Raw genomic sequence first — 17,967 nt, forward strand, 5'->3', positions numbered from 1 at the left:
CGAGTTAAAAATAGTTTCCTCATCTCCAAGAAGAACAACGCGAATGCATGTCAGGTACAGTATTAGACCTCTCAGCGTCACACGGCCACTCGAAAGAGGGCGTATTATCTGCCAGAATAATCGGCCAGTAACGAAAACTCACAGTTTAACCCCTGCATCACTTACCGGCCGGCTTTGACTGCCGTGAGGTTGACTGGATTCGGAAGCAAGAATATCCCCGTACCTGAATGCCCCCCGGAGTTACATTCATTTGAAAACAAACAAACAAAAACACCCCACTAAAATTATGTGCAGAAATGCTGTACAGAATAGGGAGGATAGGCAAGAGGGAGTTCGACATCCGGAAGGCTTTGCTTACTTCGTCTTTTCTTACTCGGCAGGAAGGCGTGAAATTAGCATTAAAGAGTTAAAACCTACTAATTCTGCCCAGATGCGCTACTAACCAGTAGGAGTCGCCTATCCAAAGTAGACAAATATATTTTAAGATATTATATGAGGGTAACTGGCAAGTTCAGTTGAAAGAAGGGACGGGAAGGCTCGAGCTCTGCCCAGGCAGCAGGTAGCGTGCAGCGAGGGTTGCGTCGGGAAACTCAGGAAGCAGGGCTGGGTTAGTCTTCCCTGCGCGCGGCCCTGAGAACCATACTTTGGAAACAAGGTTTCGAGACGTTCTGGAAGGCACAGAGCCAATGCTCTAGGCTTGCAAGATGCCAAGGGCAAACTGCCTGCGCCATATGACCCGAGTTTTGTTCACCGCATGAGAAAGAAGACGTTGCCCAAACGTACGTCTTTTTCCGGACTCATCAGGTAAGCCGAACCTGGTGGGCTACGGGGCTCAACCCCACACACCCTTGCCTTGAGGGGTCGGCGACACTCTCCAGGAGCAGTCGGGATCCTTCGCCCGAGCCCTGCCTGCCCCGCCCTAAGCGAAGTCCCTAAGACCGGACGGGAAGACCTCAGGGTCTCCTCTTGGGCTTCCCCGAGTGCCTTCCAGCTCGCGCGCGGCACAGGGCTTCCCCGACGGCTGAGCGCCGCGCTCGGGCCCGAGGCACTCACTCACTTAGACTGCGCAGTGTCAGCCCCGGGCGACCCACCACCCGCCTCACTTTCAGCCGAAGATCTGGATCTGGGACTTGCATCCAGGGAAGCCGTAGGTGCCTGGGCTCCCCACCCCGTAGCCCGACCCACCTCCCCCCACCCCCCACCCAGCCGCACGCTTCCCCAGCTCACCTGGCCCGCACAGCACTGCGCTGACATCCTGGCGGCTGACGACCACGGGCTTGCTCGCCCGCTCCCCGCGTCCCTCCGGCCCTCCTGGCTCCCTCCAGCCGCGATCACCCCTTTCTGGACCAGCTCACGCCTCCACGCCGATCTGCCCCAGCCAAGCGCCAGGCACCGCCGCCAGGGTGAAAACAACCGCCGCCAAACCCCGCCCCGCCGCTGCAGACCCCGCCCGCCCCCTCGAGCCACGACAGCCCTTGCTCCGCCCCGTGCCCGCCCCCTCCCAGGCGGTCCGCCGCGGAGCAGGCTCGCCCGGGGCTCGCACTTCCGCTGGCGTCAGGCGGCGGGGCGGCTGCCATCACTTCCCGGTGCAGTGAGAGCTCCGAAGTCCGCCCACCGTCGGGCGGGCCCGGCGCTCCCGTGCTCCCGCGCCGGCCTGACTGCGCTCGGTCCTGAGGAGAGCGCAGCGCCCCTTTGACCCCCAGCTCCAGTCAAGGAGCTGGTTGCTAGCTCCAGTAAAGCTTAAATCCTTAACTGAACGATTGCTGAGTGACCTGCACCGAACCGAACCGAACCAACGCAGTAGGGACCACCGAGTGCGGGTTGACTGTCTGCCTCGAGCCAACGAAGACATGCCCTGGATTCCTGTTTCTGAAATCCCTTACCTCCCTCCTTTGTCAAGAAAACTGAACTACTTTAGGGAAAAGCCCCTCTGCCCAAGTTTCCTTGAATCTGTGGGCACCTGGCTGTTCTGCCAGGCACCCTGGGGGATTCAGTGAGAGCCCTTTCCTCCCTTCCCTGGATATTGATCTATTTTCCAGCCTCCATCCCCGCCCAGGGACTTGGTTTGCATCCCTGCCTCCTTTCACCCGACCTGCTTTAAAAACGGGTCCCAAATAATCGCTTTTTACATGCAGAAGACAGAGCACTCCTAGTTTTTCTCCGTACCGAAATCTGCTCTCCTCGCAGCCACTTCAAGAAGAGGAGTTTGTTAGTATGAACTTTGCCCCGTGCCCTTTTACTTTAAAATAAACATTACTGTACCCATTTTACAAATGAGGAAACTAAAGCCCAGACACGTTAAACAACTTGCCCAAAGTTTCACAGCAAAGCTGAAGAAGCAAAATTGGGACTGGAATCCACTTGTCTGACCCCCTAGCACTTGATGCAAAGCCTGCCCTTAAATGGACTCGCTTTCAAGACAGAGCCTTTGGCCAAGTATTGTCTTCTCTCGAAGAATAGAAGCTGGAGCATAGAAAGTCGAATGGGAACTGAGTTTTTAATGAGCTGCACAGGATCTCCTAGAATCTCAAATACCTGAGTTTAGAGGAAGAGAAATAATGGAGCAGGCCCTACTCAGAGCCATGGAAAGTAACAACAAGTGGCTCTAACTAAAATTTGGAAATAATAATAAAGCAGAGAAAAAAATTAAAACAGCATAAATAGAAGCAGACTAGTGCAGCAACCTGCTCCATGGTGGCCTGTAACTCATCCCAAACAGAGGTCACCTTGGCCCCATTTCTCACCTGGGGAGATTAGTTGGACATCTAGAGTTTTTGTCCATCTGGGAAGAGCCAAACAGCTTCTGGGAAAGGGGAGGTGTGACATCTATGTACGTTTGAGCTGTCTGGGATCCAAGCCTCCTATCCAGTTAGGGTAGCTGAGGCTCAAGAAGGCAGAGGATCCTCACCAGGGACCGCTGGGATAGATAGAGGCGGAGCTGGTAGCAGGATGAGGCCTCCTGACCCTGAATCCTGTGCCCTTTCTGCCAAATCAATTCCAATGTGGGAGGGTTCCGTGACTGTTATCATTGCCAGCCTGCTGGGGAGTTAATGAAAGAATAACTCAGGGATTTGTCAATCCTGCCACAAGGTACAGAAAAGCATAGTGGAAGCCCAACCTTCCAGAGGCAGGAAGTTGCAAATTTTAACTCTACCCAGAACTGGCTGGACCACCTGTGAGTCTCAGTTTTATCATCTGCAAAACAAGGCTAATAATGCCCCCTCCAAGGGGTGCCTGGGTGGCTCAATTTGTTGAGTGTCTGTCTCTTGATTTTTGCTCAGGTATCCCAGGGTCATGGGATGGAGCCCTGAACCCCGTGGCAGGTTCTGAGTTGAGCATGGAGACTGCTTAAGATTCTCTCTCTCCTCTCTCTCTGCCTTTCCCCAACTCACGCTCACCCTCGAGATCACTCTGCTCTCTCACTCTCTCGCTCTCATGAAGGAAGGAAGGGAGGGAGGGAGGAAGGAAGGAAGGAAGGAAGGAAGGAAGGAAGGAATGACATACACTCTCCAAGGATTAGATAAACTCACCCCTATAGACCATGCCAAACAGGGCCTGGCCTTCTTAAGCAGACTGAATAGCAGCCCTGACTGATATTAATAAAGAAGTTTAAAGGATATTGAGAAATAATCTGTGCAAGCTGATTCCCCCATCCCTGCTGGAAGATTTCAAAGGCATGTGGCCTTGTGTAAAGGTTTACCACCTTCCTTGCTCTGAGGGCTGTACTGTTACTATTTAAGGGCTGGTTGGTAGCATCCTTTGCATCTGTGGTTAGTTAACAAGAAGAGAAGTAATGTCAGCAGACATAACATAAAACAGTGGCACCTTAATTTTATTTTAAGTACTCTGAAGACTTTTTTCAAGGAAGACAGTTGTATATGGTGTTCTTCACATGTAGATACTTTTACAGTCCATCTCTTTTGATTTGGGTTTTTCAGGAATACGCAGTAATAGACCTCCTTTAATAAGACTAGCTCTTGGCACACCATGTGAAATATTTCCCCCACAAAAATTTTCTTAAATTAACTGAATTAGCTCCTTTTATGCAATATAATTATATCTGTATATATGAAATATTATAAATAACCAGCTTATAATTTGCTTTTTTCTCCTCCCTAATTTGAAGGGCTTTTTTTGGTTTTTCCTTTTTAGGAAGTAGAAGTCAATGTTGAGTTTGAAACACCACTCACTAAGGATGCCTGGGTGGCTCAGTCAGTTAAGTGTCTTGACTTTGGCTCTGGTCATGATATCAAAGTTCTGAGGCTCTGTGCTGACAGCTCAGAGCCTGGAGCCTGCTTCGGATTCTGTGTCTCCCTCTCTCTCCCTGCCCCTCCCCTGCTCTCTCTCTCTCTGTTTTGCAAAAATAAATAGACATTAAAAAAAAAAAAACTCACTGAACTAAAAACAACAGTGGTATATACTCATATTATTAAAGAAAAAAGCTAGTCATAAACACCCACGAACCTTCATTATAATTTAGTGTCCAGTTCAATAATGGCTTAAAAGCAAATAAAATTAATTACTCTAACTCCCTAAAATTTTCTCACCTTTAAAAAAAAAACAACCTAGTGATGCATTTGGTTAGTTTTTATTTTATTTTTTTAAGTTTATTTATTTATTGTGAGAGAGACAGAGAGAGAGAAAGAACATGAGCAGGGGAGGGGCAAAGAGAGATGGAGAAAGAATCCCATGCAGACCCCCAAGCTGTCAGCAAGGAGCCCAATGTAGGGTTCAAACCCAGGAACTGTGAGATCATGACCTGAGCCAAAACCAAGAGTGGGACACTCTGAGCCACCCAGGAACCCTTCTGTTAGTTTTTAAATAAAAAAGAAGAAATTTATCTAATCTTCATTATAAACTCTCTAGGGACCTCAATCTACTAGCGGAAATTGTATTAATTTCAATTACAATAAACAACAAAGTCTTCATTTAGAAAGAAAGAGCTATAGATTTGGGACCCCAAGCAAAAAATAATGAGAGCTCTGTATTGCCCTTACCCCACTCTTTCTGGTAATTGCATTCTCCTTTATTTCTGCTAAATTCACATACGCACAATGGTTTTTTTTTTTTTGATGTCAAAAACAGGACAAAACATAAAATAAAAAACAGCATCTCCCTTCTCCACACCCTACTTTTCAATCCCCTCTCCAGAGCCAAACACTTTCAATTATTTTAGCAGTTTTCCCTTATTACCTCCATATTTTCAAATAATATTCTTATGCTGTTATTTCCCGATCTGTTGGCTGTATTTATTGTACATTATCTTTTGTTTCATGTAGTCTGAAATCTTAACCCACTGAACATTCCATCTGACATCTTGCCGACCTAATCATATCACAGTGTTCATAAAATTAAAGTCAACGTTTATGTAATAATAAATGGTAAAGATATTCTTTGCATAACCACAAAATTGTATAATGATAACATTTTTTCTCGTCAATTTTTTTTTCAATCCCATCCACCTTACCTGGAGAGACAGTATATTCTCATGGTTGAGAGTAGAGACACTAGGGTCTCCTGGGTGGCTCAGTCGGTCAAGCGTCCAACTTCGGCTCAGGTCATGATCTCACAGTTGGTGGATTCAAGCCCCGAGTCGGGCTCTGTGCTGACAGCCTGGAGCCTGCTTCGGATTCTGTGTCTCCTCTCTCTGTTCCTCCCCTGCTCACGCTCTCTCTCTCTCTCAAAAATAAATAAGATTAAAAAAAAATTTTTTTTTTAAAGAGTAGAGACTCTGGAGGGGCACCCGGCTGCATCAGTTATAGAACATGTGACTTGTTCTTGGGGTTGTAAGTTCAAGCCCCACGTTGGGTGTAGAAATTACTTAAAAATAAAATCTAAACAAAAAAATATTAAAATCTATACACATTAAACCACTTACAACAGCACCTTGCATGGATTAAGTATTCAGTGTCATGTTTTACTTGCGTGAATTTGTATGTACCTAATCTTGATTTTTCTCCATTTGTCCATGTGAACTATCATAATTCTTTTTCCCAGATATCCACCATATCAGATAACCTATTGATTCCATTTTCCACAAGAGTTTTCTCTTTCTCCCACAGCTTTCCAGAGGACCCCAATCTGGATCCCTCCAGGCTGCTGCCCCACTGTCCTTCTGGCACCCCCCCCCCTCCTCCTTGCCACTCTCCTCTGTTGGATATCTGGCTTTCTGGAGTGTTCTTTCTTAGTTAACTCTCATTTTGGTGAGCACAGCAGCTTTGGGACACCAAACTCCTGCTTTTAACCCTATATGGACCTTCCTTGAGTTTCCCAACTTAAAATAAAAATCACTCACCTTCCTTTTTAACACTAATTCGGGGCGCCTGGGTGGCTCAGTCGGTTGGGCGTCCGACTTGGGCTCAGGTCATGATCCCGGTGCGTGAGTTCGAGCCCCGCGTCAGGCACTGTGCTGACAGCTCAGAGCCTGGAGCCTGCTTCAGATTCTGTGTCTCCCTCTCTCTCTGACCCTCCCCCGTTCAGTTCATGCTCTGTCTCTCTCTGTCTCAAAAATAAAAATAAACATTAAAAAAAAATTAACACTAATTCTTATGTGTTAAGTCACATCCTACCTTAGTGTCCGTTACCTCTTGTCTCCTCATTTGCTCTTTTCCAAGAGTTTTTTTTTTTTAAGTTTATTTATTTATTTTGAGAGCGAAAGAGCACACACTCATGCAAGTGGGAGGGGGGGAGAGAGAATCCCAAGCAGGCTCCTCACTGTCTGCATAAAGTCTGAAGTGAGGCTCAATCTCTGAAATCAACAGTTGGACACTTAACTGGCTAAGTCACCCAGATGCCCCTCTTCCAAGTATTTTCAGTCCTTCCTTTCTATTGAATAATTCTCAAGCTATACACATGGTCAAATTTCTCCCAAATTAAACAACAAATGAAAACCTTTTTTTTCAATGTTTTGTTTTGTTTTCATTTTTGTTTTTGTTTTTCCTTAAGAGAGCAAGAGCTGGGCAGGGGCAGAGGGAGAAGGGGACAGAGGATCTGAAACGGGCACTGCACGGACAGCAGACAGCCCAATGGGGGGGCTGAAATTCACAAACCATGAGATCATGACCTGAGCCACCCAGGTGCCCCAAATGAAAACCTTTTTTGATGCAGCTACTACCCTTTCCTCTTTTTGCCTTAAGACTTCTAGGAAACAAAGATTGGTGCTTCATCTTTCTGAACCTTCTCTGGCCTGGCTTCCGGCCCTCCAGGCCACCCACGCTGCTCCTTCTGAGGTCCCTGGTGCCCACTGTTCCTGCTCTTCAGCCTCCTGCTTGTTTTGGGCAGGAAAAATAATACCTGCTTAAGATATTTTTCTTTTTATCTCTTTACCCTGTTAAACAAAAACAAACAAAAAAACACAGGCCCCAAAAGGTATCATTTACACCAAGTTCCCAAACTGGGACTTAATACATAATCATATTGCGGTTTCAACCTCTCCAAGAAATACGGTCTTAACCCGTCAGTCAGGAATTTTTCAATAGGTACGAAAGAGTCAGCCACCTGGGTCCCCTTCACCTGCCAAAGAAAGATGCAGTAATCTGCAAGGTAAGGAACCTTACTTTTCTCTCACAAAAAGCACCCTCATCTGAAACAATCCTTTTCTTTTGCTAATAACTCTCTTGCCCCACCCTCCTTCTAGAAAAACCTTCCGTTTTGTACATTCAGTGCACCTCTCTGTTGAATTTCATTAAACAATCCAAAGGCAGAAAGAAAGTCGAATGTAAGTCCATTAATTCCTATTGAGAGGAGGGTTTTCTCTTTAGTTTAGTTTTTTATGTTAATTCAAATATGGTAAACGTAAGTGTTCTGTTAAAGTGTTCAATGCAGTGATTCAACCCTCATAGAACACCCAGTGCCCTTCACTGGTGCACTCCTTAATCCCCATCACCTACTCACACATGCCCCACACACTTCCCCTCTGGGAGGATTTTTTTTATACTTTTATTTTTTACAAATTAAAGTAATGAATGTAAATAAGGTAGCAATTTCTAAGGGTAGATGCTTTAGAGAACTGGAGAAATCTTTTGTAATGGTCAGTTATTTTGTCAGTATGGAACGCTAAGGATTTTTCAGCACTTAGATCATTAAAGTGTTTTGCCTCAGTATTTTAAAGATTCTCCTTTTATCCTATCTTATTATTAATTTGCTTGACAAGTCCTTTGAGTATAGATAAGGCAAAGGAAAATATTTCTTGTAATACCCCAGGGCCCAAATTTCAAATTAATGAAGAAGGGAGAGTGTTTTTCAATGGGTTTTTCAGCATTGCTCAACCATTCTGGGAACAAATCATTTTCTTCTAAATCCTCAGGTTAATAGCCTAGACTTAATATCAATGGAAAGGAAACATATATATGTATAATGTGAATATATATTCCTCCACCCATCTCTGAGTTGTATCGTGAGAAGGGGCCAAGGACAGACTGCCCCAAGATGGACTGTTTGACATGAAGATTATTTTGAGTTAAAAGCAATTAAAACCCAGGAGATTCAGGAAAAGCGCTTTACCTCCCACTCAACTGCCTAAATTTACATTGGAAAGGAGAGCCTCCGCCAGGGAGAGAGCTATTAACAGAGATCTCTTTATCTGAGGAACTGTCTCCATAACAGGGCAACCTTTGTTTCTCAAACATCTCCTCTCACCTTCTGGTTAGAAATCGCCCCCACTCCCCCCCCCTTCCTATCTTCAGACCCTTCCCCCTCTCCTTAGCTCTGGAAGTCAAATAAGCCTCAAGTTGCACGTTAAGGGAATGTCACGTCTGTGGATTCCCCATAGGAAACTACATAGTACGTAGGAAACTAAATTTGATTTTCTTCTGTTAATCTGTCTCACATCATTTTGATTTTTAGTCCAGCTCGAAGGAACTTGAAGGGCAGAAGAAACTTTTTTAAGTCTCCATTTTCCTCTCTTAAAAACAAATATTTATGTAAATCAGGCAAATCAACATTACAGTCACTATTCAACTTTATTATGAACTTTAAAAACCATTTCTGAAAACAGCTCATTTCTGTTCTTCTGCATACCGAGGAAAATTATTCTGACTTTGGTTTTTAAACTCAACCCAAAAAACTTTCCATATTCTGATTTCAAGTAAACACTTTCAGAGAGGCTTGAGGTTGAGGGGGGAGGGGAAGACAAAAGAGAAATCAGGCAACCTTTTCAGTTTTCCATGTTAATCCGTTGTAATTAATTTCCTGAGGGGAAGAACAAGAGGTCAGCCCACTTCTTCAAATAAGAACACTTGGGCAGCTCCTGGCTGGCTCATTCAATCAAGCCTGGGACTCTTGATCTTGGGGTTGTAAATTCGAGCCCCAAGTTGGGTGTAAAGATTACTTAAAAATTAAATTAAAAAAAAACACTTTATGCAGTATTATCTTTTTAATGTGTATCTAAAGACACTACTGCTGATTTCTTTTTTTTTCTGTTGGTTTCGTTTACATCCCCTTTATATGATACTTCCTTTGAAGGTAGCCTCTTAGGAGGTAACTGGTTTTAAAAGACCCACAGAGAGTTAAATGCCTGTGAAACCACCTCGTTTCTTGAAAATCAATAAAAGGCTTTCATTGAGGGTTTCAGTTGAAAGATGTTTACATTGTTCTGTGAAGGATGGAAAAGTGGAAGGTGATTCCTGAGGTTTCACAGAAAGAGAATCCAGTTTATTTATTGGTAATTGTATTTCGGTTACAGAAACATGTTTTTGATTCGACAATAGAATTTTAAATGGCTAAGAAAAGATGGTAAGAAAATATTCAAAACGACTTCATTTTTGTTTCCCGCTTTAAAGCAAAAGAGGAAAACACCCAATGAAGAAAATCGGTGACTCTGAAACTCATGACAAGTTTAGGAACGATTGCTTGAAGGTTTTTTTAAGAATGCATTTTTAAAAGTACACTTTTATTGAACTGACATCAATCATTTTGAATTTTTTTGTGTTTTTTCCCATGCCATTTGTACAAATCGGAGACAAAATTAAACATTCTTATTTTTTTTGTTTTATTTTTAAAAAGAAGTGGCTTCTATTCCATAACCCGACTGCATTTTCTGAAGAAGCAAATTGAGTCTTAGGAATATTCATTTCTCATCCACCAGTCAAAGTATGATATCTGAAATGGGGATGTTTGATTTGAGCTGCGGTAAACTGAGGTAGGAAAAAGACAACAATTTTTTTTTTTCTGAGAAATGGGATCAATTAATAGAAAACTCAGAGTTAAAGCAATGTTATAGACTTGAGGGTGGAGGGAGAGTGACAAGGCAAGTAGCAGGGAAGCAAAAGATTGGCCATTTATTTAGTGGAGAAAATGCTTAACTGAAATCTCTCCCCAGGAAAACCTTAGATACCAATTTATGAAAGGCTCATGCTGTTGTCAACCTCCAGATTTACCATCTAGTTCCTAAAAGGCTAATGGTGATACTTCGTACCCTCATCAAGGAGATAACTTTGGGAGGTTTCTCTTCTAGAAATATAGGTTTTCCTGGTGCCCTTACTTTTTAATTCCTTTTAAACACAGAGGCTTTGGAAAAGTAGGAGACAGAGTAAAATGTCTTAGCTTCTACCTTAAAAGTAAGTGAGGCTTAGTGCTTAGATGGAAGAAATACCAACAGGTGTAAAGCCTTCTTAGTTTTGGGGGCCCCTGGGTGGCTCAGTCAGTTAAGTGTTCATCTTCATTTCAGTCAGGTCATGATCTCAGGGTTCGTGGGATCCTGCCCCTCATTCTGCTAATAGGAGAGATTCTTGGGATTCTTGTTTGAGATTCTACTTCTCTCTCTCTCTCTCCCCCTCCCGTGCTCTCTCTTTCTCTCAAAATAAATAAACATTAAAAAAAAAAAAAGCCTTCTTTGCTTTTATGTTTTAAGAATGCCAAACGATGCCTCTAACTATATGCCCACTGCAGCCAGATGCAGGCAGAGAACAGTTTGGGCCCTCATCTTCTGTACAAAGCCTGCCACTTCCCTCCCTCAAGCCTTGCTCCATGGGAATCCCGAGAGGAAACAATACCTTAATCTAATTGGAGTTCTCTAACTCTGGGAATCTTTCACATAGGGAGTGCTTGGAGTCAAACAGTTCTTTGAACATTTATTAGTTCAGATAAGATGAAAATTTTAGGATGTGAACCCCTGTGGCTTCTGTTTAACCACAGTCAATATTGAGGACCCTGGATTTCAGGGAAAAGACTGAGTCAAAAACTACCACCTTTTGTAGAACAGGAGGCTGGAAGAAAGGAACCAACCACTTTGCGTCCCACTGATTTCCAAATTTATATATATATTGCCTTATTTCAGCTGAATCCCAAAGCAGGACAAGGGTTCGTAAGAGTACTTCAAAATGGAGACAGCTCACACAGTGAAGGTTGCCTTATATTTTTGTTCTGATGAAAAACTTAAAAAAAAATTTTTTTTTTAATGTTTATTTATTTTTGAGAGAGCAGGAGGGGCAGAGAGAGAGAGGCGGACAGAAGATCCCAAATGGGCTCTGTGCTGACACCACATTGCCTGATGTGGGGATCAAGTTCACAAACCTCAAGATCATGACCTGAGCCAAAGTCAGACACTTAACTGAGCAACCCAGGTACCCCCTGATGAAATAATTTTAAAACAAGGGGAGGAGATTAGGGGTTCAAAATGGCAGACTGAGTGACTACATTTATCTCCTCTCTTTCTCAATATCTACATTTTTTCTCTGAGTTTAGCTTTTTTTTTTTTAAGTTTATTCATTTATTTTGAAAGAGAATGAGAGAGAATGAGCAGGGGAGGGGCACAGGAGAGGGTGAGAGAATACCAAGCAGGCTCCACACTCAACACAGAGCCTGACTCAGGTCTGGATCTCAAGATCTGGAGATCACCACCTGAGCTAATATGAAGAGTTGGATGCTTAACCAACTGAGCTACTCAGGTGCCCTTCTATGACTTTAGTTTTACTTGATTTCATATATAAGTGAGATCATACAATATTTGTCTTTCTCTGTCTGACTTATTTCACTTAGCATAATGACTTCAAGGTCCAGTGGCATTGTCACAAATTGTAGGATCTCCTTCTTTTTATGGCTGAATAATATTTCATTTTTTATGCATACCATGTCTTCTTTATTCTCCCATCAATAGACACTTAGTTTGTTTCCATGTCTTGGCTATTGTAAATAATGGTGCAATGAATATGGGGGTGCAAATATCTCTTCTAGGTAGTGGTTTTTCCATTCTGAGGAACTTCCATATTGTTTTCCATTTTGACTGCACCAATTTATATTTCTACCAAAAGTGCACAAGGGCACTCTTTTCTTTGCATCCTTGCCAACACTTGTTATCTCTTGTCTTTTTCACAATAGACATACTAACTCATTATGGTTTTGGCTTGCATTTCCCTCATGATTAGTGATGCTGAATACCTTTTCATGTACCTTTTATCCATTTGAGGATCTTCTCTGGAAAAATGTCTACTCAGGTCCTTCACCCAAGTGTCGTTCCACTTGTTTATTTTTGCTTGTGTTGCTTATGGTTTTGGTGTCATATCCTAAAAATCAACAACAAAACCAATGTCAAGGAGAATTTTTCCCTGTTTTCTTCTAGAAGTTTTACAGCTTTTGGTATTATTATGTTTAAGCCTATAATCTGATTTAATATTTGTGGGGGATATAAGGGAGAGATCTTATTTCATATTTCTGAATGTGATTATCCAGTTTTCCCAGCACCATTGATTGAAGAGACTATCCATTCCCCATCAAGAATCCTTGGCTCCCTTGTCAAATATTAGTCAATCGCATATGTGAGGGTTTATTTCAAGGCTCTTGAGTTTGTTCCATTGGTCTACGTTTTTGTTTTTGTTTTTTTTTTTATGCCAATACCATACTATTTTGAATACTATAGACTTGCAATATAGTTTGAAAAGAAATGTGGTCTCTTCAGTCTTATTTTTCTTACTCAGGATTGCTTTGACTATTTGAGGTCTTTCAAAATTCCATATGAAATTTAGGATTATTTTTTCTATTACTGTGAAAAATACCATTAGAAATTTGATAGAGTTTGCACTGACTCTATAGATGGCTTTGGGTAATATGGACATTTTAACAGCATTAACGATTCCAGTCCTTGAACATGGATTATCTTTTCATTTATTTTGTCTTCAACTTTCTTCATCAAAGCTTTATAACTTTCAGTGTACAAATCTTTTTACCTCCTTCGTTAAATTTACTCCTAAGTATTTTGTTGTTTCTGATGCTATTATAAATGGGGTTGTTTTCTTTATTTCTTTTTCAGATATTTTGTTGTTAGTGAATTTTCTTTCCTCATCTTCAATACCAAGTCATGAATCAAGTTTCTATATATGCCTGGATCTGTTTCCTGGGCTCTTTGTTACATTCCATTTATCTAATTATCTATTCCTGCACTATATTCACTCTTTTAAATTTTATAGCATAAATCTGAATGAGTCTTGATATCTGAAAAATTAAGTCCTACCACCATAAGTTAAGGAGTATCTTAACTATCTGTGCCCTTTTGCTCTTCCATGTAAATTTGAGAATCGTTTTGTAAAGTTTCACAAACTGCCTGTTGGAATTTTTACTAGAATTTCATTGAATCTATAGATGATTATGAAGAATTGACATCTTTACATGAGTGACTTTTCTATCCAAGGACACCATATATATTTCTCTATTTATTTGAATCTCTTTTATTAACTTTCATTAAAATTATATCATTTTTTGCTCAACATCACTCATCATCAGGGAAATACAAATCAAAACCACAAAGAGATACCACCTCACACCTGTCAGAATAGCTAAAAGGAACAACTCAGGCAACAAAAGATGTTGGCGAGGATGCGGAGAAAGAGGAACCCTTTTGCACTGCTGGTAGGAATGCAGTATGAAGGTTCTTCAACAAATCAAAAATAGAACTACCTTATGACCCAGGAATTGCACTACTAGGTATTTATCCACAGGATACAGGTGTGCTGTTTCAAAGGGGCACATACACCCCAGTGTTTAAATTTTTTTTTTTTAACATTTATTTATTTTTGAGACAGAGAGAGACAGAGCATGAACAGGGGAGGGGCAGAGAGAGAGGGAGACACAGAATCTGAAACAGGCTCCAGGCTCTGAGCTGTCAGCACAGAGCCCGACGCGGGGCTCGAACTCACGGACCGTGAGATCATGACCTGAGCCGGGGTCGGATGCTTAACCGACCGAGCCACCCAGGCGCCCCCACCCCAGTGTTTAGAACAACACTATCAACAATAGCCAAAGTATGGAAAAAGCCCAATTGTCCATCGACAGACGAATGGATAAAGATGTGGTATCTACATACAATGCAGTATTACTCGGCAATCAAAAAAAAAAAAAGATGAAATCTTGCCATTTGCAATAACATGAATGGAACTAGAGTGTATCATCCTAAGTGAAACTAGTCAATCAGAGAAAGACAAATATCATATGACTTCACTCATATGCGAAATTTAAGATACAAAACAGATGAACATAAGGGAAAGGAAGCAAAAATAACATGAAAACAGGGAGGGGGCCAAACATAAGAGACTCTTAAAAAAATTTTTTTTTTAATGTTTATTTATTTTTGAGAGAGACAGAGACAGAGAGCAAGCAGGGGAGGGGCAGAAAGAGAGAGAGAGAGAGAGAGAGAGAGAGAGAGAGAGAGATGAATCCAAAGCAGGCTCCAGGCTCTGAGCTGTTAGCACAGAGCCTTACGCGGGTCTTGAACTCAAGAACTGCAAGGTCATGACCTGAGCCGAAGTGGGACGCTTAAGTGACTGAGCCACCCAGGTGGCTGGAGGGGTTAAGAGTGGAGGGAAGGGCTAAACAGACAAAGGGCATTGAGGAAGACATTTATTGAGATGAGCACTGGCTGATATATGTAGGGGATTAATCACTGGATTCTATCCCTGAAATCATTATTGCCCTACATGCTAACCTACTTGAATATAAATTTTAAAAACTAAATGAAATTTCAAAAAATTAATTAAAAAACTAAAAGATATCATTTTTACATAGGTTTTACACAGTTTTTTAAAACATATTCTTAAAAATAATATCATTTTTACATAGGTTTTGCAGTTTTTTAAAAAATATTCTTGCACAGTTTTTGTTAAACATATTTTACATTTTTGTTAAACATTAATATAAACATATTAAACATGTATTTGTTAGTGTTATTGCAAGCAATGTATTTTTATGTTTTTTATAATATATATTTTAAAGTTTATTTACTTATTTTGAGAGAGAGAGAGAACACACAAGCAGGGGGCGGGCAGAGACAGGGAGAGAGAGAATCCCAAGCAGGCTCTGCACTTTCAGGGCAGAGTCCAATGTGGGACTCAAACTCATGAACCACGAAAACATGACCTGAGTGGAAATGAAGAGTAGGATGCTCAACCGAGCCACTCAGACACCCCTATATTTTTATTTTTAATTATGAGATACAAAATAGCTACAACAAATAAATGAACATATATGTATACTGTAAAGAATAGGACACCCGGGTGGCTCAGTCAGTTAAACATCCGACTCTTGATTGAGGATGAGGTTGTGATCTCACCATCGATCAAACCCACCTTGGCTCTTCACTGACAGCATGGAGCCTACTTGGGATTCTCTTTCTTTCCCTCTGCCCCTCCTCTGCTTTCTCTCTCTCTCTCTCTCTCTCTCTCTCTCTCTCTCTCTCTCAAAATAAATAAACATTAAAAAAATTATTTTAAAAAGGAATAATTAAAAGCCATCACTCATGCACTCATGTAAATTCCATCTGGATGAATAAATATAACCCTGCTTGTAGTATAAAAGCCTCCGTTGTGTCCCCTCTCTATCACATCCTTCTTTCTCCACCCTGAAGATAATTATATTCTGTCTTTGTATAGTTTTACTACCAATGTACATACATCCAACTAGTTTAGTTTTGCCTATTTTTGAAGCTTGTGCAAATGGTATCATATTGTTCGTGTTATAGACTTATCTTAGTCATTGCCATTTTATAAGATTCATCCATTTTTTTTTAATGTTTATTTATTTTTGGGAAAGAAAGAGCACAAGTAGGGGAGGGGCAGAGACAGAGGGAGACACAGAATCTGAAGTAGGCTCCAGGTTCTGAGCTGTCAGCACAGAGCCTGATGCAGGGCTCAAACTCATGAACTGTGAGATCATGACCCGAGCTGAAGTTTGATGCTCAACTAACTGAGCAACCCAGGAGCCCCAGATTCATCCACTTTATTGCAGCTGGCTGTTTTCATTCCTTTTCATCAATGTGTATTACATTATTTGAATATACTACAATTTGCTTATCTATATTCCACTTATCTTGTAACTGAACTAATGTAAGTTCACTCTTTGGTGAGTTAGAGATAGAGAGATTACAGGCAGAGTTGTCACACAAAGAAAACTTAATTTGCAGCAAACAAGGAGACCATAGGGAACAATTTCCAAAGCCATGACTCCCCAGATGGGGTAAGTGGGTTTCTTTCATTTAGGGTTGGAGTGAATCTTCAGAAAGGGAACTTTTAACAACTCAAAGATAAAAAGAGAGCCTGACTTAAAAATGGCTGAAGGATTGGTAATGGGACAGATGGTAGCTATATTTGTGAGCATAGTATATTATGTAAACTTGTCAATCACTAAGTTGTACTTTTGAAACTAACGGAACATTGTGTGTCAACTATCCGCAAATAAAAAATAAATATATACATATAAAAACAAAAAACGAAAAAAAAAGGAAGGGGAGTTTTATCATCACATATAAAGGCAAGTGTAGGGTTCTGCAGGCTTACTTGGATAACATGCCTATCCATGTATCCTATGTTATATTAATGAAGTTTGTGCTGCTCCTGGGGCAGAGATTTTAACATTGTAATGAGGTAGCAGTAATTATTGAACATTCCAAGGTTCCATCTGTGCAGGTGTGTGTCACTGGTTCAGCTCAAACTGGTTCAGGCCAGCAGGAGCTGTTGTCTGCTTCTAAAAGATAAGGTTAACATTCCTGTGAAGAAAAGGGGGCTGGAAGCAGAGGGGGGGGGTGGGGAGGTAGGGGGGTCAGTGGAGGTTTTCCTGGTGATAGTTTTGACCTCATTAACCCTGGGGCATGGTTTCAGTATTTCAGTATGTATCTTGCTTCTAGCTTTTGGTTATTTAAATTTTTTTTTTTAACATTTTTATTTATTTTTGAGACAGAGAGAGACAGAGCATGAACGGGGGAGGGGCAGAGAGAGAGGGAGACACAGAATCGGAAGCAGGCTCCAGGCTCTGAGCCATCAGCCCAGAGCCCGACTCAGGGCTCGAACCCACGGACGGTGAGATCGTGACCTGAGCCCAAGCCGGACGCTTAACCGACTGAGCCACCCAGGCGCCCCAACTTTTGGTTATTTAAAACAATGTTGCGATAAAAATGCATGCTCATAAGATATGTATATATATATATATATATATATATATATATTTTTTTTTTTTTTGGATTCAATTGTCTTTATTAACCTATCAATGTTACATTTTATACATAATACCTAGTTGTCTTCTCAAAGGGATCTACTTTAGTACATCATGTTAAAAATAAAAAGCCAAGTAAGATGGCTAAACTTCAACCTAGCGTTTTAATATCCTCCGGACAAGGCAAGCTAGAAAGTCAATCACTTTACACACGTCAGAGTAGTGTTCCAAAATAACTATTTCATATAGTTATATATATTTATATAGTATATAATATATATATAGTATGTATACTATATATACTATATATACTACTATATATACTACTATATATAGTATATATATATAGTGTATATATATAGTGTATATATATACTATATATATACACTATATATATATAGTATATATAGTATATATAGTATATATAGTATATATATATAGTATATACTATATATACTGTATATATAGTATATATAGTAGTATATATAGTATATATAGTATATATAGTATATATGCTATATATAGTATATATAGTATATATAGTATAGTATAGTAGTA

General features: G+C 41.1%; 1 protein-coding gene across 1 annotated transcript in view; it reads right to left on the reverse strand.

Moving 5' to 3' along the window:
* Nucleotides 1-1,435, reverse strand: part of SERINC5 (serine incorporator 5) — a 103,651-nt gene extending 102,216 nt beyond the window's left edge. Inside the window, exon 1 of the mRNA XM_011284262.4 lies at nt 1,228-1,435. Within this exon, the coding sequence (XP_011282564.1) occupies nt 1,228-1,254 (27 nt within the window). The 5' untranslated portion in view covers nt 1,255-1,435. The remainder of the gene's footprint in view (nt 1-1,227) is intronic.
* Nucleotides 1,436-17,967: the final 16,532 nt, after the last annotated feature.

This window comes from Felis catus, chromosome A1 (assembly GCF_018350175.1).
Source record: "Felis catus isolate Fca126 chromosome A1, F.catus_Fca126_mat1.0, whole genome shotgun sequence".
Classification (NCBI taxonomy): Eukaryota; Metazoa; Chordata; class Mammalia; order Carnivora; family Felidae; genus Felis; species Felis catus.